The following is a 25508-nucleotide window of genomic DNA, read 5'->3' as shown; positions in this document are numbered from 1 at the left end:
TTCCTTGGCATTTAAAAGGAATATGGCCCTCAAAGATATCATTGAAACGACGTTTTGGAGGACTAATTCAGTGTTTGCGTCTCATTACCTTAGAAACGTCAAAACAACATTTGACAACTGTCAAACGTTGGGCCCTTATGTATCCTCAGCAGCAGTATTGGGCAAGGGAGTTTCCACCCCATAACTTACTAACATGCTAGGTATTTTAATTAAGTGGTGTTTTTATGGTTGTCTGAGAGGGTTATTTCCTCTTCAGTCTGTGAAGTGTAGTGTGTTATGTTAGCTTTGTGTGTGGTTCAGGTGGTCTAACTTATCCTAGCATGAATGCCCGTGGTAAGAGAGGGCTAGGGTTTCCTGTCAACGGAATTGGTCCCGTCCAGTTGTCAGACCCTTGTATTTAGCTTCATCAACTATTAGGTCATGTCCTAGTTGGGAGCTACTAAGGTTTAGCAGGCTAAGAGGCAGGATTTATGAAGTCAGCTACCTTAGCAGGTAAGGAATCTAAGAGTATTTGGGATTTATTTTAAATTTTAAAACTCTTACAATGTTGCTGTCTTTGACCCACCTCCAAATGTGTCAATCAGCTATATATATACCTGCCAGGTAAGTGTCATACATGAAAATGATGTTATTATGATATAACAAAGTTTCATGTATACTTACCTGGCAGGTATATATAATTAAATTCCCACCCACCTCCCCTCAGGAGACAGGGTTCAGAGAAAAATCTGACGAAAATGGGAATGATTCCGAGCACCAGCGCCACGGGAACGGGGTGGCGATCACCTGAACTACCAGTGATCTAGCGGTTGCCGCGAGTTTTGAAAATTCTGCCAGTGCGAACAGAGAATATAGCTATATATATACCTGCCAGGTAAGTATACATGAAACTTTGTTATATCATAATAACATCATTTTTCTCTTTATTACAGCATTTGTCCCTTGGGGTTTATGGAAGCGGAGGACAGACCACGCGCACTAGATGGCTTATAAAACAGTGTAATGATGTCAGAAAGCATAAAGAACAATCTGAGGATTCTCACTCTTCTCAAAACCTATGTAAGTATAACTCAGTTTATGTACAATGTCATTGTACAAGGACAAATCTTTGCCTGTGAATATGCTTCAGTTTCTGTTTGAAGGGGTGGGGTGAGTGTTATAAGCTTTTCAAAATTTTCCTTTTTCAAAGACATACCACAGCTTTATAACATTTAAACATATATTTGAAGGGGATGATTATGGGCCTTATCAAAACTGTCATTGTACAAGGACAGGCAATTACCATACACTTTTAATTCTGATTGCAGGAGGTGATTATGTATGTGATGATTATAACTGTGTGAACATGTTCCTAAATTTTATATAAGCAACTTATTAAGTAATTACATAGCTATAGTTTGAATATCCATTGGCAGTTAGAATTTTGAAAATTCGTGGTAATGCGACTTTGTTTTGGCTAGGCGACTAACCCCCACCCACTTTCGGTGTAGAGAGGAACCAACTTGGCAAAGAGTTTAGTTGTTTAGTTGTTTCTGCCAGCTGATGACTAACAGTGATTAGCAGCAGCAAAATTTTGGATTTGTAGACTTCTTAGTTGAATACATTTAACTCATTATCCACGTGTTTGATAATCACGAATTTGGTACAATGTGATAACAGTAAATTAAACTATAAATTTTGTAAACACAAAATATCGCTGAACAACGCGAGTCTATAAATTTTTTATCGCGAAAAATTGCTGAAAAACCCGGTTCAAAATCTGAAAATTGCGCTCAAAACCTTGTGTGTACATTGTTAAAATACCCGGTAATTCCGATAATGCTCTGTGTATTTTGTTTACGAATTATCCCACCGAATTATTAAATATTAAACTTAGGAGAGGCCAAATTACATCTCCTATCCTCTTTTCATCCATATCTTTATGCCATCTTCTAAGTTAAATAAGTTAAAAAAAGTTCAAGAGAATGATGGAAGTATTGTTTTAACGTTATACCTATTGCATGAATGTGTACAGCCATCTAAGTACAACTGAATCCGATAACAACAACATCCCTTTTGCAAGCATTTCAACCATCGTACGATAGTAAGCAATTACCATAGTTATGTTATAAATGATGATATGTAGAATTGGAATTATATAATTTTATGTAATTATTTTACTTGCAGTGAGATTGTCGAGGCAATATACTGTCAAATTTAAACTGCAAGTTGTAGCTGAAGCTGATAAAATAATATTCAGGCATGGATAAAACTCCCAAACTTTGATATGAATTCAAACACAACCATAGATAAAACTGAGAGGAAATTATTTTAATCAAAATGATTGGGCATGATTCAAAGAGCACATTTCCCTTGTTTACACATCGATAAAAGATAAATAACATAAAGCTTGTTTTAGGACAAAAACAAGTGAAAATAACGCTCGGAATCGCTGGATTTTTACGCAGTCTATTAGCAAAAATAATTAGTTCACAATGAGACGTATTACAATAAAATTTCTGCCTAAAAACATGTCATATAACAAGAAGTGACTGTTCCCTCTAAGTAAAGTGTCTAGATTTTCATTTCTGCCAACTAAGAGCAAGAGCATTCGCTGAGAATTGAGATGAATATGGCAAAATAAACTCGTATTTGCCATTAGCTGACTTCCAAAACAAAACATTGACCGCTCTGTTAGTATTTCATAATGCGATGATATGAGTATACATATAACATTACTGGATAAAGCAAAGCAAAGTAATGTATAACTAAAAAAACTTAATGGAAAAGATGCATATGTATTACGTTTGTATTTTATAATTAATATATGTAGCTTTCAGCAAGCCTGACACCGTGCAATTATGCCGAAGTCAGACTGAATCAGATTCTCGTTTTTTGTTCCATTTCTTTTTTTTACTGAATTATTATACAATATGATTCTCATTTCATATTCAGTTTCTTTCTTTGCTGAATTATCTTGCGTCAGATTGCATTGAACCTCCAGAATTAGCTAATAATAATTGATTATACAGACTAGGCTACTGTATATGCATTCGATTATCATAGTGTACACAAGGCTAAGTCTTGTTAATTTTATTCAATTTCTCTTTGTACTGAATTATCATTAGTCAATATACACTGAACAGAGAATTAACTGATATCAATAATTACTATGTCATATATGCATAGAGTAACTATATTGTGTAGTGTAGGCTAGGTACTATGTATGTGAAGATGATACTAATTACCCTAGTGGAGGCTAGGCTACATTTGAGATACAATTTTTTTCAACAAGCAGTGGGTTTTTTGGAGCCTAACCTCATCGTAAGTAGGAGAATACCTGTATATATTTCAAGTTCAGTACAGTGCATTTAGGTAATGTATAAGTAAAGCTTTGGCGTTAGGTCTATATTGCATTGGTTTACCATTAATTCTTATGGGAAATGTTTGTTTCATAACCGCAATTTTGATATCCGTGACCATTTTCGGAAACTAATTAGGCGTGGATAACTAGAGTTGACTGTATTGTTGCTGACAATTGGTGAAGTACTCTTGCTTTTGGTAGACAATTTGGCTCTCTTATATTGTGTCAGGCACTTAAATTACTGATTTTTTACTGTTTTCACATTTTTGACTTTTGACTTTGTTGACCCCTAGTCTCGTTGACGACATCTGATACTAGCTCTCAGAGTGTTAGGTATTGTAGGAAAAGCTGCAATACAGGCATTCCCCAGTTATCGGTGGACTCAATTATCGGCGATCTGGTTTTATGCGCAAAATCGGCAATTTATGGCTCCATAGCGGGATGAGTTCCGGTTATCAATCAGCACCTAAGCCCCATTATGACACCATAAATCACCAAATTTCATTTAATGGCATTTTTCGCTTATCAGCACACCCCCGGGGAACGGAACCCTCGCTGATAGCTGGTGACTGCCTGTACTAGATTAACCCTGGATAGGTATCGTTATATCGCCAAGCTATAAAGGTGCGGTAGGGTCGAGCTCGACCCCGGCTCCAAAAAAAATTTTGTGAAAAATTTATTTTTGCATTAATGATTTAGCTTTTATTTGCTAAAAATAATCCAAAGGTTGATAAGAACTACTGAAGAGATAAATAATGCCCATCTACAAATTAAATATTTATTACAAATATATTAGAAAAAATAAGTATATACAACAAATAATATATGAAAATATTTACCAAAAATACAAAATTTGTTATATACAGAAAATAATTAAAGGAATCCTGCCTAAATCTCCAATTTAATTTACAATATGTGATTGGCAGGAAAGGGTTGGACCCATAGAGGTCAAAATCTGAAAAGAGGAAAAAAGGGTAAGTTTTTTTGGCCAAAAAATAAAAGGGAAAAATGTCACAATTTTTTTTTTTTTGGTACCTACCGTATATTTCGGCGTATAAGTCGACCCCCCAATTCTGGGTAAATTTTTATGATTTTAACTAATATCGGGTATATTAGTCGACCTATAAAATGTGAGGCCAACCGTACGCTCAAAATAAGCAGCAGTGTAAAACGTATCATATAAAATAACCTGAATGTTATTATGGTACATATGTTGCTCTACTTACCATAAGAAATACAGGTAATATACTCGGTATATTAACAAATCTGTGTAATATATAAAAGATGAATACCGGCAAACATGATTAGAAATGACGAAACGAAAGATACGTTACTCGAGTGTAATGTAAACAAACAAAGCGCTAACTAACGCTGCATAACAGCCTACGTATATATGTATGTACAAACTGCCACTCAAGTTAATGTTTTGATTGGGTTGTTAAAACGACGTGCCGGTATCTTATTATTATGTTGGAATATTCCTTGACCATTGGTTCTTCTATGGCATAAACAGGCTCATTTGAGGGAAAACGAACTTGCAGTTGATTCACCAGATTCAAACTGGGTTCCTTATGATGAAACCGTGAATGATAATTTGTCTGATGAATTGTTTAATTCAAGTGACGATGACTCAAGTAATTTTGAAGGATTTTAAATACATATTTACTATTAAATACAATTTTTTTTTTATTTAAAGTGATAAATAAAGATTTCATACCATAAATGTTTTTGAACAATACCCCGGTAAATACAAAACTGTCAGAGTGAACGCATCCTTCTCATTTACTATACTACAAATAGCTACGCAATGTTTACACTTGCTGTGCGATTGGGGTTTCTTCAAGTTACTTTGATTTGTTTCATTTTATTTAAGGTAATGAATGTTCTAATGTATTATTATTGTCGTATTACAGTGTGAAATGTTTTTAATACTGGTATTTACATACATAGTTACCTCAACAAGGCTGTCATTGTTATTAGCCAACTGTAAAGCCTGGATTCCTGTACCGATATGCCAAAATAATAAAGATTCACTTTTTGTTACCGTCAGATAAGTCGACCCCCTAATTTTGGAATGATTTTTTGGGGCTAAAGGGACGACTTATACGCCGAAATATACGGTAAATGAAATAGGAAGTGGCTATATTTTTTTATAGGATAAACTCATATCATCCTATAACAGAATTATGTAAAAAAATCTGCACTAAAATTTACATGTCCAATTTAGCATTTCTCTGGTATTATAACAATATTTTACCTTAGAAATAGTGCTAAAGGAACCTATTTCACGGAGCGACACGGCCGAGCCCAGAAATGTAATTCACTGTTATATCAGGGGCCAAATCTAAAGGCCATTTTTTAACCTCCTAGGTTCATCATGAAAATTTCTTATAAAAATCATTGTAACTATTATAAAATATGATATTTATGCATGAAAATATACCATAATATCACAAATTCTATAGAATACAAGTATATAGAGATACGCCAACTTACCTTCGGGTATGTAAACAAGATAGCCACAATCCACACCAACTCTGCCACCTGAAATAGAGCAAGGGTATGTCAATTTTAAGGTGTTATTTTCTTATTTAATTATTTGTGGATTTGCATAAAACTTTTATGGTGGCTTGCTGGATGTTTGACAATTATTTTGCTGTTATAAAATTAAAATTCTAACCCAAAAAATTGATTCGAATATAAAAACAATTTTTTGACCTCCTAGTTTCACAATGGAAATTTCTTATAAAAAGCATTGTATCTATTATTAAATATGATATTTATACATGAAAATATACCAAAATATCATAAATTCTATAGAGAACAAGAATATACAGAGATATGCCAACTTATCTTTTGGGTATGTCAACAAAATGGCTGCCAACCACACCAACTCTGATGGCCAAATCTGCCACCTGAAATCGAGGTAACTATCTGACTTGCACTAACAAAACTATAAATTGAATTTAATTAATAATATATGAGGGTGTATAGTCATTATTGCAGTTAGGAAGATTTTTGTAAGAACATGCCATAAGATAAAGCTCGGAAATGTTATTCTCTCTCTCTCTCTCTCTCTCTCTCTCTCTCTCTCTCTCGTCTCTCTCTTCTTCTCTCTCTCTGCTCTCTCTCTCTCCTCTTCTCTCTCTCTCTCTCTCTCTCTCTCTCTCTCTCTCTCTCTCTCTCTCTCTCTCTCTCTCTCTCTCTACAGTTGGTGGCTCAACGTGATATGTTGATGGTTTATTGTCGTAAGCTGATGTAATCTCTGTCACCACCACAAAAGGCACAGACCCACTAACCCCGCTGCCTCCCCCTCATTGTCGTAGTCATTTCAAGGTCATCTGCTGCCTCCTCCAACCCTCACACTCGAGCCGTTCTTCATCAGAGGTGTTGACAACCGCTAGATTATCATCAACATCACTTTCTAATTCCATTAGAAGTGAGTTGATGGCATTCTTGCCCAGAGAATACTGCCGCTGGCCAATGTTGATGAGAACTGCAAAAAAATGCAAAAACTGAGAAATTGGCATTCAAAGGAAATTGAACCATATGTCAATATACAGCATCTCAGCCAAAACCAATGGCATGCATATGGTACACACACACCATCCACCTACAGTTTCCAACAATACAAAACTATCCAAGTATCAACAGTGTTCGACAAGAAATCACTATGTAGTAACTTTGGTTTTTTATCACTTACCCTTTAAAGATGTTGTAGGACCGAGCTTGACCCCGGGAAGTGTCAGAAAAGTGGAAGGACAAAGGCAAGGCGAACGCAGGTTCTGACATGATTGTAGTGTGTGGACTACTGGCCTCTTGCGGGTCGATCACACCCAGATTCGAGATAGACAATGATTTATGGGAAAAAAACATGTTTTTTGACATATGCTCGGGGTCGAGCATGACCCGTCACACCTATCCAGAGTTAATTAAGCATGCTATGACATGCCTTCCATTTGCACCAATTGTAGGGATCAAGTTTGTTCTCCTCAGTTGACCTGTATTGAATTCGAACAATGGGCCGATAAGATGTGGAAGATGACTAGTCATATGGATAAATTAGAAAGAGACAAGAACAGGAAAGCAACCTCTAGGGCTGGTAGTAAAAAGACATTATCTAGTCAAGTTATGAATGTTGATTCTCTGTTTCTGAGTTTTTGGCTGTTCCACCTGTTCCCATATCTCAAACTGTACCACCCACTCCTCACCCTGGCTCCCTGAACCCAACCCCATTGTTAGCCTCAAATCAAGGGTAGATTAGAAATTTTCTTTAATGTTGCATGTCAGGGAACAGTTAGGAGCTTCAGCACTATCAACACTATCACTCTTATTATCTACCTTATCAATGAGAACCTTTACTGAAGCTCCTAACCGTCCTACTGATTCTCCTAGGCAAAGGTCCCTGGCATACTCCTTTAAACCTAGGGAAGGAATCATACTGGTAGCCCACGAGTAGTCGCCCCCTCAGTTGGATCTGTTGTTGTATCCCAGGTTCTGACAGAGTGCTGCTGGAAAGGCGTCTCAAAGGAAGTGTCACTTCTTTTGTCAAGTGTTTCCAGTTCTGAGGAATCTACTACCCCTAGGCTAAGGGTGGCAGTACGATACGGAAAAATATTGTAATTCCAATAGTTTAAAAATATTGTACTGTAATTTCGTACCATACCTAAAGAACCGTAGTGTACTGGTACGATGAAAGAAAATTTCATACCGTAATTTCGTACCTGATTTTGTACCACTGCCATTACATATCTGTGAAAATGAGTCAAATATTTTCTTTACAAACAACCCCTCCTCCAGTTTCAGTACTCACTTAGGCTACTATTTTGGTGTTTTTTTTAGCTGTTTTGCTGCTAGTGGAGATTACTATATTTCATTTTTGAGTAGGTTTAACATTTTATTACATTCTAGCACTTTTCAGAGCCAGAGTTGAAGGCTGCAAAACTTTATGAGACATACAAAGTAAGAATGGAAGGAGGTGGGTCAACTAAAATTGCAATTATTTTTGTTCATGTTAGCAGATGCAGCCCTTTTTAACCAACACAATCTGTTGAGTTCCTTTGAATTTCCTTAAAATTTTGATTTCTGGAAAGATAAGTTTGTATCTTAAAACATTCGTCAGGGAAAAAATTAGGTTACCCTATCAAAAAGTCAATATTCGTCATCTGGATTATTGGATTATTCTGGACCATGGACAGTAACATTGGAATGAAAAAATATGGAATGAGTATGGAAAAAATGACATGATTTTCTACCATACCGTACTTAAAAAGTTATATAGTACCGTAATTTCATACTGTTCTTGCAGGTGGAAAAATACCATACTGCACCGTAATTCCGTACCATCGTGGCACCCTTGCCCTAGGCTGCTAGATGCCAATGGCGCTTTGTTGATGAGTCTTGTCCACTGAAAAAACGAGCTAGAAGTGATTCTCACTCTCCAGTCCCTTCAAGTCCTTTCAAACAAGATCAGTGATCCATCGCTAGAACAGTGACCTTGTAGTTTTTGGGATAGTCCCAAGCAATTCTCCCAGGAACCCAGTGTTAGAAGGACAGTTTTAGTTAGCTAATTGTTCTTCCTGTAGGAGACAGTCTTCCTCCTTGAGTAAGTCTTCTCTCAATTGCTCTGTTGACGGTCCTGTTTGTGAATCTGCACCCAGGAAAGTCTATGATCATATGTTGGCGCTAGATTCTTCTCCCCCTGTGCCCTGTTCAGCTTCTGGCTGTTCAGCAATTGAGTTGTCTATGGTGCATAGTGGTATTATTGGATCTGCACACTCAGTAGTTCCCGAGCAATCATCAGTGTCTGATTCTCCAGTGTCTTTCTAGTGTTCTACAAGGTTTAGGAAGTGTCCTGCACCAGAGAGTCTGGGTGCCTGAGTGCCCATTGGCATCAAGTTTCCCTGGGACGACGAGGTGTCCATTGTTGCCTGAGTGCCCATTGGCGCATGAGCTCCCATTGGTGCCGGAATGCCCTTTGGCGCCTCGGCTCCCATTGGCTCTGGAGCACCTGCTGTTGCCAGTGCCCATTGTATCATTCATATTGTGCTGTAGTCTTGGCTCTTTCAGTGTGTTGTTTTTAAGAATATTATTTTAAAATTTTTCATTAGTTTAATGTTGTATTATGATCACTAATTTCTCATTTTGCCTTATCATGAAAACTTTGTGTAGATATGTGTTTAAAACACCCTATGTTTACATGCTTAGCACATATGGCATTCCTCAGGGATGTGACTAAAGAAATTTCATTTTTAGAACTGTACTAACATGTAATTTAGTAATTATTTTTATTTATTGGCATCAGTGATTTTTATTTCACCTCATGTCACAGAAGCTTTACTTGGTATATGTTTAAATCTACATGTGGCATTTCATCAGTAGTATTGACTGCACCATTAAGGTCTCTATGTTTTTTTTAATAGTTGACTAATACGACTGTCACAAATGCCAGAACAGCACAAAAGAATATTTTATCACTGATGATATATTTGATCGCAAATATAATGTTCACATTCACAGAAAAATATTGATTAACAATATTTATATGCTAATGTAGAATTATTCAGGAATTTTGTCATAGATGTTGGCATATGCTTAGCTGCTTAAACTCTTCTCCTCTTCCCTCAACCGAAGGAGTTTGCAGATATATAACTACACCCATACGCTAGGGATATCGATTGCGTTTCTCTGTCTCTTTTTGTTTTTGAATTTCGTTGTTCTTTCATCTTTATGCATTAAATTATCATAAGACAAAAATATAAAATGAGGAAATATGTTTGTGCATATGTATTATAGGTATGTGGTGGGGTATGAAGTTTTCTCCTTCTCTCCTCTCTCTCTCCCCTTCCCCTCCCCCCCTCCTCTCCGCTCTCTCCCCCCCCTCACCCTTCTCTCCCTCCCCTTCTCTTTCCCTCTCCCCTTTCCCTACCCCCCTCTCCTCCTCCTCTCCTCGTCTCTCTCTCTCTCATCTCTCTCTCTCTCTCTCTCTCTCTCTCTCTCTCTCTCTCTCTCTCTCTCTCTCTGTTATGCTTGATTATTTCATTACAAGTTAAAGTACAGAGCAGTAATATCCTTTAATGAAATGTGGAAGAAGTATAAATGCAAAAAAGCAGAAAAAGCTCTAATGAGGTCAGATACCTACCTACCCTCTCTATCCATCCCACACTGCATCCCCAACCCCCTCCCAGCTGGGGAAACCCCTTTCCTGGGCACCTTGGACCATCCAAAACAACCCATCCTCTGAGTGAATCTTCCTGCAGCCTTACTGCCACTCTCCTCCTATGGAGGAAACTTTTCTTGTCCTCCCACACCTCCAATGCAGTTCTTAGGATGTTCTTTTCGGATGTTGTAGCATAGTGCAATCGTGACATTTTCTTCATTGCTTGAATGTTCTTAACTAATATTACCATGTTTTCAGTAATGGAAGTCAATGCAACACCATCTGAAAGCTTACCAGGCTCAAACTTGCACCATCCTATTCAAGTTGATGTTGGGAAGAACTGTGACCAGGGTCACCTTAACTCAGCTTCAAGTAGTCCGTTAGGTACCCCTTGCACCATTTCTACAGAATTTAATGAGAATACAACATGCCAGAATACTTCATTTTCTGTGACTGGTCCATATTTTGAAGGAACGCAGCAGAAGAGGAAAGGGTAGGTGCAATATTTTCATTGATTTGCAGTTTAATATTGAAATAGGACTATTTGTTCTATTCAGATGTGCTTTATCTTTAGCATCACCATCATTTAAAAAGGTGTTTGTTCTGATGAACCAATTCATCATAAGTACCCTTACCTACTTGACAGATCTTGGGAGAAGGAAAGTCTTACTAGACGAGCTTGAGTCAGACCCCACTGTCTCACAAGACAAAGCATCATTCCTCAGAATGACCTTTTTGATGTGGATAATGCTGAAATATATGTTTATTTTTTGGTTGGTGCAATTACTGAGTTTTTCTTGTACCAAATGTCGAGTGAGTTGTTTCATTTGTTAAAAAAATTAAGAATAAAAGGATAAAAATGTGTGTATATCTACTGATAGTAGCACCTGCAGTAAGGAAGTGTCTATGTATACAGTGGACCCCCCATATTCGCGTTCTCGGATTCGCGGACTCACTGATTCGCGGATTCTCTCTGGCCATGTCTACCCACTATTTTGTGTGGGATTCGCGTATTAGGGGATTTTTCTGGCGAAAATAATCACTAACTAGTTTATTTTGATGTTATTTTCATGACTAAATACATTTTTATGGTACAAAAATTATTTACTAATTTTCAAATACTAATATTGATAATACTGTATAGGTTCAATAAGATTAAATGTCACATAATAATAATAATAATAGTAATTCTCTCTCTCTCTCTCTCTCTCTCTCTCTCTCTCTCTCTCTCTCTCTCTCTCTCTCTCTCTCTCTCTCTCTCTCTCCTACAGAGATGTATGTGTTTTTTTTTTTGGCATGATAAATAAGTGAGTTACTATTTTCAAATATTGAATATTAATGTATACAGCAGTACAAGTGGTCCCCCGGAGTCGCAGGGGGGGGGGGGGGATGCGTACCAGACACACACACACACACACACACACACACACACACACACACCCCCGTGAATAGTTAGAACCCGCGAATGTTTGGAACCCCTATAAAAATGCTGAAACAGCCTATTTGTTAGTTAAAACTCAAGAAAAACCCACTAAAAATTTTCATACTTAATTTTTTTAATAGTTTTATCACAAAAAGTGCATTTTGTGATGAAATTGATAAAAAAACAAAAACAAAAAACCAGGAATTTGTTGATATTTCTCATAGAAAAATACCGTGAATGTGTGAAATTTCCGCGAATCTGAAGAACGCGAATACAGGGGTCCACTGTAATATCAATTCATTAAAGAAAATACTAATGTGAATCAGTAAGGTTTTAGTTTATAAATTTGAAAAATTATGTAAGAATGAAGGAAATCCCAGTCTTCTCTCTCTAACTCTAGGTACTAAAGCTGTCAATTATCAAGTAATGGGGCTGGAGGGGGAGGAGCTGTTGTGTTGTTGCCACCAAGTGTTCATGCAATTTCTCTCTCTCTCTCTTCATTTACTGAGACTCAAGAATTTTTATAGTACATGTACTATATGTTTTGTTTATGAATCTTACCTGCCAGATATATATATAGCTGTATTCTCCAAAGTCTGACAGAATTTCAAAACTCCCGGCACACGCAGTGGTCGGCCAGGTGGTAGTACCCATTCCCGCCGCTGGGAGGCGGGCGTAAGGAACCATTCCCATTTTCTGTCAGATATTTTCTGTCGCCGGTGCAGACAACAAGTGTTTTCTGCACCTCCGTCATTGGATTTTGGAACTCTTTTGGTCACTTGAGTATCCCGATTGATTTTTGGTTATTTGATTTGGATCGGTGGTTAGGCATACGCTAATTGTGGATTGTTTTTATTTTGGCTTGATTTTTCCTTAAACTTACGATGTCTGGATCTAGTTCAACTAGGCCAGAGTAGGTTGTGTGGAAGAATGCAAGGTTAGGCTACTGAAAACTTCGGTAGACCCTCATACAGTGTGCGCGAATTGTAGGAAACATGTTTGTATGTTTGATGACCGCTGCAACGAGTGTGAAAATATGTCTGATTCTGCGTGGAAGGCTTATGAATCATAGGTACGTAAACTAGAACGTGATAGTGTAAGGAGGTCTTCCTCCAGGCGTGTAACACAGTAGAATTTATCCCTCCAAAGACCTGTGATGCCTTCGGGCCCTACAATAGTGTCTTTGGAGGGTGATACCCTATCTGTGATTCTTAAATCTTTGCGTAGCCTGGAATCATGTTTGCATTGGAAAGTTTTAGTAGTAGTGGAAGTATAGTGATAATGCCATGAGTGTTCATTCTATCGCGTAAGCGTATAATTTCTCATTGACAAAAACACTACCGCGTGATGGCTCTCCCTAACCTCGGCGAGGCAGAATGTAGTAGGGAGGTAGCTGTCCAAGTGTCTAAAATACTCTACGTTTGTTCATAAAACTTACCAGTCAGATATATGTATATATATATATATCTGCCGGGTAAAGGTGAACAAGCGTTGTTGTATCATAGTAATATTATTTTTGCCCTTACGTCATATTACTATCAAGCGGTTGTATGGTTCAAGTTATATACTCATACCATAGTACTCCTACGGAGGACAACCGAGAGTACGATTATTCTTATTACATTTAATCGGTTCTCCCTGCAACTATTCAGGGTTGCCGGTTTCCCTATTTTTAAACATTTAAGGTATTGTTATGACAATACCAAGTTAGCCTTTTATATTTAGCAAATTCAGTTTCGCTTAAATATACCAGTTTGATGAATTTTCTTTTTGGGTTTCTGCTCTATAATGATAGTAAACCTATTCATTCGTAGAATGGTGTAGGTGGCAACTCAGGCAGAGCAGTGCGAGAACGACGAACGTTCTCTGATGCGTAATGCCAGTGCTCAGTTCCATCTGATTGTCTGCCATGTGCGGTAGGTTACGTCTCTCTCTCTCCTGCGGGATTGACGGACTAACCGTATTTCTACCTACATCACGGCCTTAGCCTCGGGTTGAGGGGAGTTCTAGCATACATGACTGAACATCTTCACTTTGCAAGAATTTTTCATAAAAAAAAAAAAAAAATATATATGTGTATGTAGTATGTGTGTATTTATGTATGTATGTATATGTATGTGTATGTGTATATATATATATATATGTATGTAGTATGTGTGTATATATATATATGTATATGTATATATATATATGTGTAAATGTATATGTGTGTGTATGTATATATATATGTATTAGACCTTTTTCGGTTCTGTTTACCGCATGGTAACAGAATTCTGTCCGAGTCTACAGCGGCATAGCACACATGATTTCCCTCGAAACAAGAATGATGTGCAAGAGATGCAGTCAATTAGCTCGCCGAGACGTCCCTTGCTCGATTATGAGGGGGACTCCTTCCGCTGCCAAATACGACAGCGCAGAGCGTGACGCTCGGCAGGATGCTCGGCTGGACGCTTGGCTGGACGCACAACGTAATGCTTCTTCAGACATTCGCCGAGAATCAGAGAATAGTAATGGATCTCAGGAAGGAGACTTTTAGGAAGAAACAAATGAACAATCTTCTACAGTGTCTTCAGATTACTCCTGTTTAAGTGAAACGCAGCCTTATTAGGGAAGGAAACATGCTCGGTGAGGGAATGAATGAATTGCAGGGGACCATTTCCTCGCTGGAGAAGTTTGTTTTCCCTGAATAGACTGAAATTCACACCTCTCCAGTTTTCCTGCAGAAAAACTGGAATAGCATAGATGATCTAGAAATGATTCTGAACATCCTCTCATAGTCAAGATTCGTCTAAAGGTGATGTCATGGCTCATAACTCATAGAATTCGAATCTTGAAAGATTACTTTTGTCTTCAGAGCGTCCTTCCCGCGCAGGTCTTTGGAACTCTCGGAGGGTCTCGCTCCCTCTGAGGAGAACGAAGACGCTATATGTCGCACAGGCGGCCGTCGTCTTTGTTCCCTCGGAGGGGGACGCTTCTCGTCCGTTAACTCCTTCTGCTTTGCGGTCGTCTCTGGGGCAATTGGAAGACTTTCCTCCGCAGTAAAAGAGAGCTAAGATGTATGATGTATGGTCTCAGGGAGGGGGACGCTTCACGTCCTCTCTCTTTTCTGCTGTGTTGCGATCTTCACCGGAGAGGACGTCTTCCGATGAGTATGCTTTTGAGCGCTTCGGTCGCTCCAAAGATATATCCTTGGCGGTCCATGTGAGAAGGAGGAGGGCTTCCCCTCGCCCATCGTCTTCGCAAAGGATCAGCCTTTTGCTTGAGAAGGAATGTTCTCCATCGAAAAGGATGATTGTGTCTTCGCAACAACAACTTGTTTCGTTGATTGCAGTGAGAAAGGCAAAGCCACATCGCGAGAGGAAGGATGATAGGCTGCCAATCAAGAGTCCAGGCAGTCCCCTTCTCCTTCTCCTCGTTCCGCTCTTTCGCCAGTTGCCTTGCTGTAGATTTCATGCAGCTCTCCAGAGGTTGTCTAGAGAGCACGGTTACCATCTTCCCGAACGTGTGTCAGTTGAGAGGAAGAAGAGGTCTTGGTTCGATGGCTTCGAGCCTCTTTTGAAGAATAGTTTCAGCCTGCGGCCCCTCAGTCTCCTCCTTCGCAATTGTTATCTTCGAAGGACGACTGGCTCATTCATGCCTCCACTCAAACGCGGTGTCTGAAGGATTTTCAAACAACTTAATCGTTGGTGAAGTCCCTGGGACTACTGGTGAATTTCGAAAAGTCACATCTGATCCCAACCCAATCCATCGTGTATCTGGGGATTCAGATGGATTCAGTGGATTTTCGAGCTTTTCCGTCCCAGGGACGTCAGCAGCAAGGCTTAGACAAAGTGTCAGCCTTCCTAAGGAAAGATTCGTGCTCAGTGAGGGAATGGATGAGTCTAACTGGGGACCATTTCCTCGCTGGAGAAGTTTGTTTCCTTGGGGAGACTGCACCTCAGACCGTTACAGTTTTTTCTCAAGTACAATTGGAAAGAAAACAAGAATCTACACATGATCTTGGAAATTTCAGGAGAGGTAAAACATCACTTGAAATGTTGGCTAGATCCAGTGTAGCTGTCGGAGGGCGTCTCTCTCAAGCTTCAGAGCCCTGACCTAGTGTTGTTCTCCGACACGTCCACCACGGGATGGGGAGCATCATTAGGGGGAAAGAAGTGGCAGGCACCTGGAGAGGGGAGCAAGTGTCCTGGCACATAAACCTAAAGGAAATGGCAGCCATCTTTTTAGCTCTCCAGTTTTTCCAAGAAAAAGTCTCTCATCGAATAGTCCAAGTTAACTCAGACAACACCACAGCTCTGGCGTACTTGAAGAAGTAAGGAGGAACACAGTCTCAGTCCCTTTTTGCTCTGGCAAAGGAGATCTTGCTGTGGGCAAGGGCACTGGACGTCATGATCCTTACGAAGTTTGTAGCAGGAGTAGAGAACGTCTGGGCAGATTTCCTCAGCAGACGAGGTCAACTTCTGCCAACCGAGTAGACTCTGCATCAGGAGGTATGCCAAGAGCTGTGGGGGTTATGGGGACGTCCGCTCGTGGATATCTTTGCGACGTCCAGAACGAAGAGGCTTCCACTGTACTGCTCCCCATTACTTGACCCAGCTGCAGTGACGATAGACACACTTCTCTGGGACTGGACGGGGATGGACCTGTACGCCTTTCCCCGTTCAAGATCTTAGGGGAAGTCATGAGAAAGTTTGCGGTGTCGGAAGGGACGAGAATGTCTTTGTTCGCCCCGTTTCTGGCCTGGCGAGTGAGTGGTTCACAGAGGTCATGGCCTTCGTAGTAGACTTCCCGAGGACGCTTCCAGTAAGGACAGATCTACTCAGACAGCCCCACTTCGAGAGGTACCACAGAAGCCTCTTCGCTCTGAGTCTGACTGCATTCAGACTATCCAAAAGTTGGCCAGAGCAAGAGGCTTTTATACGTCAATGGCGAAAGCTATTGCCAGTGCAAGAAGAGCGTTTTCCAACGCAGTGTACCAATCGAAGTGGACAGTCTTCAGGAGTTGGTGCAAGAAGAACGGCATTTCCTCCACCACGACCTCTGTGAGCCAGATTGCTGACTTCCTTTTCTGAGAAGGGATCTAAAACTTGCAGTCTCTACAATCAAGGGTTATAAGAGTGTGCTTTTAGTTGTCTTTAGGCACAGAGGCCTGGACTTTGCGGACAACAGAGACCTTCACGATCTCTTGAGATCTTTCGAAACGATGAAGGTTCAACAACCCAAGTTGCCGTCTTGGAACTTGGATGTAGTTCTGAAGTTCCTCATGTCCAGTCCATGCGAACCTATGCATGAAGTGCGAGCTTTTATGAATTTTTCTTGGTTCCATAACAATATGTCATAAAGGACATATGAGCTGTCACTTACGGGAGATGCAATTCTGTGTTGACCTCCCATTACACGAAGGATGTCAATTTAACCTACAAGAGATCCTTTCTCTTGGTTATTCGTGTCTGCGGATACGTTGCTGGGATAGGGAGCCGACACTGATCCTTAACTAGTGAGTTAATTTTTAGTTTACTTAGTGATTTTTATTGGGGTTTTTGAAAGGAGTTTGGGGATAACTCTTTTCAAATTAAACGCTAACCCTCGTGTTAGGATCAGGTGATCGGGATCGGTGTTGTGCTCCTTAATTATGCTAATAGGCATAGGTATATGGTCATATGAGTGGATTAGCACCCATTGACAATGCCAGTTGGGCTCTGCCGAGTAAGTGGATAAGACCCCATCGGCAGACCCACAAGAACTCTTACCCATAGGTCACATCCTCGCTGAGGCTCTTGAGACGAAGCAGATCTCCTAAGCAATAGCTAGGAAGTCAACCCTCCGTCTGAAAAGATAGGAACCAAGGTTTATAAGAGGTCCTTCTGATAACTTGTGGTGTTCGGTCAGGAAGCCAAGGTTACCAATGTCAAGAATGCTTTGGCTTTTTTCTTGAGGGGCATCATCAAGGAAGTGCATTCATCCTGTCAAGACAGTGATATGAAAGTGTTGAAGGTGAATGCGCATGGACTGAAGGCTATTTCTACGTCGGTAGCCTTCCAAAAGAACATGGCACTCAATGACATCTTGAATGCCACATTTTGGCGTAGTAATTCAGTGTTTGCCTCTCACTACCTTCGGGAGGTGAGGGTTACATACGGGAACTGCTACTCTTTGGGCCCATATGTCGCAGCAGACACTATATTGGGGACAGAGAGTAGCACTCTTCCTATCATTTAGAAAATAATATGTTAGTTTGGACTTTTTAATTTTATTTCTTTTTATTTTTTGTTTTATTATGTTTATGTAGGTGTTTAGTTTTTTTGTGGTCTTGGGTAGGCCGCCTTAGGCGGACTTCCCTCCATTAGCCTTGGTTATACGAAGTTTAACCAGATAGGCTAGGTCGGGTGGTAATGTTTTTGCTTCGCCCTCATAGTAGGGTAAAATGTTTTTGTCACAGTGTGGTCACGCCCCCCGTTGACAAATCATCTGGAGCGCACCAGCTACATAGGTCACGTCCTTGCTGGCACCTCCAGTGAAGTATTAACAGCATTCGGTGTCTAAACAACACCTATATGATCTGTCACATTGTGGTCACGCTCCCCGTGACAGTTCATTAGAGCGCACCAGCTACACAGGTCACGTCCTTGCTGGCACCTCTAGGAATGCAGTACCGAAATTGGAGGTCTATAATATAGGATCTAGTTGCATTGTGGTCACGCCCCCGTTGACAGATCCTCTAGAACTCAACAGCTTCACAGGTCACTACCTAGCTGGAGTCTCTAGTAAAGCAGAAGCAGACTTGGGTGACGGTACTCACGAAGTCAGCTATGCTAACAGTTAAGGAACCAAAATATCAATCATATATATGAAATTGTTTCCCAAAATCGAATCTGTCTCCCCCTTCCTCCAAAGGTGGGATTCAGCTATATATATACTGGCAGGTAAGATTCATGAACAAATGATATTGTTATGATACAATAAAGTTTGTTCATACTTACCTGGCAGATATATATAATCAAAGTGCCCCACCCACCTCCCCTCAGGAGACAGTGGCACTAGAAAAATCTGACAGAAAATGGGAATGGTTCCTTACGCCCGCCTCCCAGCGGCGGGAATGGGTACTAACCACCTGGCCGACCACTGCGTGTGCCGGGAGTTTTGAAATTCTGTCGGACTTTGGAGAATACAGCTATATATATATCTGCCAGGTAAGTATGAACAAACTTTATTGTATCATAACAATATCATTTTTAATACTTTCAAATAATAATAATAATAATAAAACTATAATTACAAAATTCATATTACGTGATAGTATTTTAAAGAGTTTCTGCACCTACGACTTACTACACGATGAGTTCCTTGATGTCGAAATCGTCGAAGAAAATATCAGGTCGTTTATCTGCTTCTTGTGATATCCAAGAAGTCTCGAAGCATGACAAGGCTTCACGTTCACATGCCCAGGAATTCCAAACAACAAAAGCAAAACAATAGGGGGCAAACTAAACCGGCTTTAAAAGGATGGAGGCAAAGCACGTCCTCTCTTAAAGGCAGTAAGAAAATAAGTAAAGCGGTCACGAGTTAAAGAGGGGTATGTGGGTGGCTCCACATGTCTCAATGACCAAGCACAGATGCCAATAGTCCCTTGCATACCACAATTATTTAAACTCTACCGGTTTTCCAGCTGGCGCTGAGTATTTATCCTAATGTTAAGAACTCAGGTTTGTAAGTTATGAAAAATACAAATTGGTTAAAAATTTGTCATTTTATTATTATTATCATTATTATTATTTGACTATTATTAACAACAGAAAATATCAATAAACATTTTACATACTAGTACCATAAAAATTCTTACCTCTCAGTAAAAGAGAGAGAGAGAGAGAGAGAGAGAGAGAGAGAGAGAGAGAGAGGAGTGAGAGAGAAAAATAAAAGATCATTAAGATCCAATTAAATCCAAAAACATGGCATTCATATCCCTTGATAACAATTTTTGAAATGAATCTTACCTCTCTATTATGGTAGCTGTGTTTCCCATGTCAGGTGGAAGGACAATAGGATGATAGTGTGAAAAGTAAAGAATTAATAGGATTGATTCATTGAATATTTGCCTGTCCCTTTTGCGTGGTTTGACCTTCTATAGTTTTCCATTCAGTTTTTTTCTGTTGTTGGTCTGCAAGGATGCATTAAAGAATGTGTACATCATTTCATTTATTAGTTTGTTATCTGAATTTGATTTGTACTCTCTTGTCTTGGACTCACGTATTCGCAGATTTCTCTAAACCTTATGTACCCATTATCTGCAGAAAATTTGGGTATATGCAGTATTTTTCTATGAGAAAAAAAAAAAATAGGTATGAGCATTTTTAGAGGGTTTTTCTTGAGTTTGAAGTAACAAAATAGGCAGTTTAAGGGTTTGTATAGGGGTTCTAAGTACATCGCAGATTATAGCTATTTGAATGCTTTATAAAGAGTAGAAAGATAAGTCTTTCGTGTTTGTCAGGTAAGAGGGTGCATACATGCCTTTACTGTTCAGTTTACGACGGTCACAACCGATGTGTTAAATGTAGGAAAAACGACCTCTATGATCCGTGTATTGTTCGGTCAGTTGAAATAATTAATATATAATTAAGTATTATAAGCAGATGCAAGAAGCAGATAAGAATAGGAAAAAACAGAAAAGATTCTCCTAATTCTAGGACAGGAAGTGAGGTTAGGAGTAAGTTTCTCATTTTTCACAACCTTTCAAATAGCAGTTCTTGCTGTTCTCGCTGTTCTCATAGTGCATTGGACCCCTCGTATTTGCCATTTTTGTGATTTGAGGACTGACTCACTCACTGACTTTTCTTTAAAGAACCTACCTAAAAATTATTCGTGGGAAGACTTGCTCATTCGCAGGTTTCTCTGTGGAAAGTTTTTATAAAATTATTCCCAGATGTGAATTTTTTCATACATGTTATTTACTCTATAATATGTTACATTAAATATTTTAATGATAATACATAATATTAAATCATACAGAACTTACTGGTGATGAATGTTGATTATAGATGATGATGATATTATAGCTGTGCAGCCTAATGAATGATGATGAAGATAGATTGCACAGCAAAGTAGATGAGTTACATATCCTCTGAGGGTGCATCTTCACCTTCTTCAGGAAGTGCTTTGTCAGGGATTTCAGGAAGCACCACCTCCGTGAGGTAATCTTACATATGCACAAATGAGGAATGATAGGGTTTCACTATTTCATTAATAGTATTGATGAAAGTTGTGGCCCTTTCTTTATATTTATCCCATTCCTTGACTGTTGTCTGTACCTCCCTAACATCCCTGATCAAATTGTAGACCACAAAATTTTTCAAAGCCCTGGTCCGTTGGTGGGATAGCAATGCTTAAGAGGGAGGTGTGTATTTTTCCCTAATCATACTCATTCTCAATGCAGACTACTCACTCTCAGTCACGTGGTAATGGGCTGCTACTTCTCCATGACTTCTGCCCTTTCTTAACATGACAATCATGTCTATTTTCTCCTCATTTGTCAACTGTAAGGGCCTCTGACACTTAGGCTCTTTGTCAGAAGCCTTGGGAGAAGCAGAACGTTTAGAAGACATTTTAAAGAATAATTCTTAGTCTGTAGTAGTGTATGCTGTACTGGACATGCTAAAAATGTACAAACAAGAGAACATTGAACTGTACATATTGGGTCAGTTGGGTACAGTATGCGTATTAATATTTTGTGCAGACTGTACATTGTATGACATTTTGCATAGGCTATATTTTATTAGATTTTTTGTTTTAAGATGATTTCTAAATATGATATGTGTGTACATCGTGCTTTAGTGTGATACTACAAGTAAACAGAGCATATCTAAATATTTAAGACAACAGAAACAGCAGGGTACATATGTTTTTGTCTGCAGCACAGTATTTTCATGCATACGTACTAAGTATATTTTTGCGACTAAATACATTTTTTATGATGAATTTCAAAAATTACAGTTCTATAATAAGTTATAATGTAAACAGTAAATTTTTAGATAACATAGTTGGTTTTTCTTAAATCATCTACAGGCACTTTTGTAAATAACAGAATCAGCCATGTTAAAATCAAAATTCAAATTTAAACTATATTCAATTTGTTTATAAAGTCAAAACTGAGGTCTGATCCTACACAGACAGTGAACTATCATATTAGTAAAGAAATAAAATCCATTGTAAAGGGCTTTGACCATTTAATTAAACAGTTTACACCTCAATGCTCCTCCCTACCATATCTGTAGTGTTTAGTCAAGACAAACCCTATCAGACCAATCATTAGTTCAGTAGACTCAGTTATGTAAAATTTATCAAAATGGCTTGTAAATATTCTTACACGTTTGGTAGGAAACATTTCTAACACGAATGTGAAAAATAATGTCGACTTTATTCTTGGTGGAATTTTATGGTTTTCTTGGGGATTTTTAATATGTCAGTGTACCTTTCCCACCTCCTTTGCTCAATGCAGGAATCAGCTATCATAATATAAAGAGGTGAGACTCATTTTAAAAATAGAATTTTCTGTAATAAAATTTATTTTTTTAAACAGTAACCTCTCTATATGTAACCTCCCACCTCTCCACTCATGTGGACAGGAAAAAACTGAATGAAAAACTGTAGATGCTCAAATCACTTGAAAGAGCTGGGTGAGTATACAGTTTAAACTAAATGATCCTATCAATCTTTTACTTTTCATACTGTTGTTCTCCAGTCTGATGCGGGAAATACAGCTATAATAATAGAGAGGTACAGTAAAGCCTCGGATCTCGACGGTAATTCGTTCCAAAAGGAGCGTCGAAATTCGATTATTTCGAGATCTGAATCAAGTTTTCCCATAAGATATAACAGAAAATGGATTAATCCGTTCTTGACCACAAGTTATTACCCTACCCTTGCCTTTTTATACAATACATTACATGTAAAATACAGCTAAGTAAGTTCAGTGTTAAATAAACATAATATTAAACTTATATGCACACTTTTAAATGTATAATATACTGTATAAAAGAAAACTGGTCTACGTCCATCTGATTGTTGACCAAGCACCATAGGCTACCTAGGTAACAATGCAAGTAGACTGTAGTGTAGTGGGCAAGCACAAAACGTGTTGCTAACATCATAAAACATTGAAAAGCATGTCTAATTATTACAGTGAATTAATAAACTATTAAAATTAAACCCAATTTATATTTGTTATCAATAATTTACAAAAAATTGTCTGCATTAAGTCGGCAGGATGTGGCATGAAAGGATATACCATAGCGCAGCCCTGATGGCTTATAGCGGGACTATGGTAGTAAACAAACCATATCATCGATATAAACCTATAAATGTTTACGTTCAGTATTACAGTCGACTGTAATACTGTATACAAAATCACTTTAAAACTATCTTTTTGTTAAATTTTATAATATAACGGTTTACTAACGGTTTTGTTTCCATAAAATATCCTTATTAAAAAGGAGCATCTTCTACACGGCAAATTTTTGTCTAATATCAGAGCTGGTTTCAAGGTTATTGGACTAAGAAAAATAATTATGGTACATGGTAAATATATACACTTATAATTAAAGAATCTTCTTAATTTCTATAATTACTATACCATTATGTTACGTACCAGCATCTTTTGAGTTTAATATCAGGCTAACCTCTTATGAGGACACTTACAAACTAAGCATGCAGATTGCATTCATTACCACGCACACGTTACATATGTAAACTGCTGTCATTACCAATTCTCGTACGTAAACACTGACCCATTTTTATAGTACATTGGACCCCCTGTATTCGTGTTCTCCAGATTCGCGGACTCACACATTCGCTGATTTCTCTGGGGAACGTTTCCCTGCATTATTCGCGGAAAATTCGCGCATTCGCGGTATTTTTTCTATGATAAATATCCACAAATTCCTGGTTTTAGTGATGAATTTCATCATAAAATGCACTTTTTGTGATAAAACTATTAAAAAAACCAAGTATGAAAATTTTTAGTGGGTTTTTCTTGAGTTTTATCTAACAAAATAGGCTGTTTTTAGCATTTTCATAGGGGTTCCAAACATTCGTGGGTTCTAACTATTCACGGGGGGGTCTGGTACGCATCCCCCGTGAATACTGGGGGACCACTGTAGACATAAAAGAATAGTCATAATTTCTGTAACTACCACGTATACCATAGCGGCTTCGATTTAAACTAAGGCTAACCTCTTCTTCACCAGCATGTTACGTGGTTTCACTACCAAATCTCACGTAAACATTGACATATTTTTACAGTAGGCATAAAAGAAGAGTCATATTTCTGTAACTACTACGTATACCATAGCGGCTTCTCTGAATTTTAAACTAAGGCTAACCTCTTCTTTACCAGCAAGCTAAATAAAGCTTAAAGATTGCGTTGCTACCAAACTGCACACGTTATGTATGTAACAGTGGTTTCACTACCAAATCTCACACGTAAACTGAATTATTTTTACAGTAGACATAAAAGAATCTCTTATTTTCTATAACTACTACGTATACCATAACGGCTTCTCTGATTTCAGCTAAGGCTAACATCTTCTCTACCAGCAAGCTTAATAAAGCTTAAAGATTGCGTTGCTACCGAACCGCACACGTTACGTATGTAACAGTGGTTTCACTACCAAATCTCGCATGTAAACATTAACATATTTTTACAGTAGACATAAAAGAATCGACTTGATTTCTATAATTACTGTATACCATAGCAGCTTCTGAGTTAAGCTAAGGCTAACCTCTTCTTTATCGGCAAGCTTAAAAAGCTTAGATTGTGTTGCTACTGAACTGCATGTTACGCACGTAACAGTGTTTTCGCTACCAAATCTCACACGTAAACATTGACGTATTACAGTAGGCATAATAGAATTGTCTTAATTACAATGCATATATAACCATAGTGGCTTCTGATTTCTAAGCTAAAGCTATGGCTAACATCTTATTTACCGGCAAACTTAACAAAGCTCAAAGATTGCATTCGCTATCAAACCGCACATGTAACCTACGTATGTAACATTGCCTTCACTCCAAACCTAACACTTAAATACGTATTGCATTTGCTACTGAAATGCACACCTCATGTGTGAGCATTGTCTTATAGAGGAGAGGATAGACAAAACTTAAGGTTTATTTTGGAGTTGGGAAGGGAGGAAACATTTTGAAGAAGGAAAACGTGAGATGCCATGCAAACACTTTTCCTTTTCGCCTTGTGTGAAGTGGCTGTCTTGAAACCCATCATGAATAAAAAGGTAACTGCGTACAGTAGGTCCTTGGTATGACGGCTCCGGCTTACGACGTTCTGAGGTTATGACGCTTTTTCTTAAATATTCACTGAAAAATCCGCCCTGGCTTACGACATTTGTTCCGACGTTACGACGCTGACGCTTCCGACACTCCAAGTTAACGCTTTTAAAAAACGCATACTATGATAAAAATCCTTTATAGTTTAGCATAGTATATTAATAAAAATAAGTTTCTGGTTAGATTACAACAAAAATTTTGAGGTAATGATGATTTTCGACACTTTTTATGTCGTATTTTTCAATGTTTTT

The 25508-nt window shown here is 38.5% G+C and overlaps 1 protein-coding gene and 1 long non-coding RNA gene across 2 annotated transcripts in view; one reads left to right on the top strand and one right to left on the bottom strand.

Annotated features, from left to right (window-relative positions):
- LOC135215961 (uncharacterized) overlaps positions 1-25508 on the top strand; it is a gene marked incomplete at its 3' end in the record, with an annotated part of 298909 nt that overhangs the window by 118692 nt on the left and 154709 nt on the right. Inside the window, exons 4-5 of the mRNA XM_064250917.1 lie at positions 933-1059; positions 10761-10995. Of these exons, the coding sequence (XP_064106987.1) occupies positions 933-1059; positions 10761-10995 (362 nt within the window). The remainder of the gene's footprint in view (positions 1-932; positions 1060-10760; positions 10996-25508) is intronic.
- LOC135215249 (uncharacterized) lies at positions 5881-7156 on the bottom strand. Its single transcript, XR_010314630.1, has 3 exons — positions 7047-7156; positions 6643-6839; positions 5881-6258 (listed from the first exon to the last, which is right to left on the bottom strand). It is a non-coding gene; the product is annotated as an uncharacterized LOC135215249 (long non-coding RNA).

Source organism: Macrobrachium nipponense, chromosome 5 (genome assembly GCF_015104395.2).
Source record: "Macrobrachium nipponense isolate FS-2020 chromosome 5, ASM1510439v2, whole genome shotgun sequence".
In the NCBI taxonomy this organism is placed as follows: domain Eukaryota; kingdom Metazoa; phylum Arthropoda; class Malacostraca; order Decapoda; family Palaemonidae; genus Macrobrachium; species Macrobrachium nipponense.
This window is presented reverse-complemented; position numbering and strand designations above follow the sequence as displayed.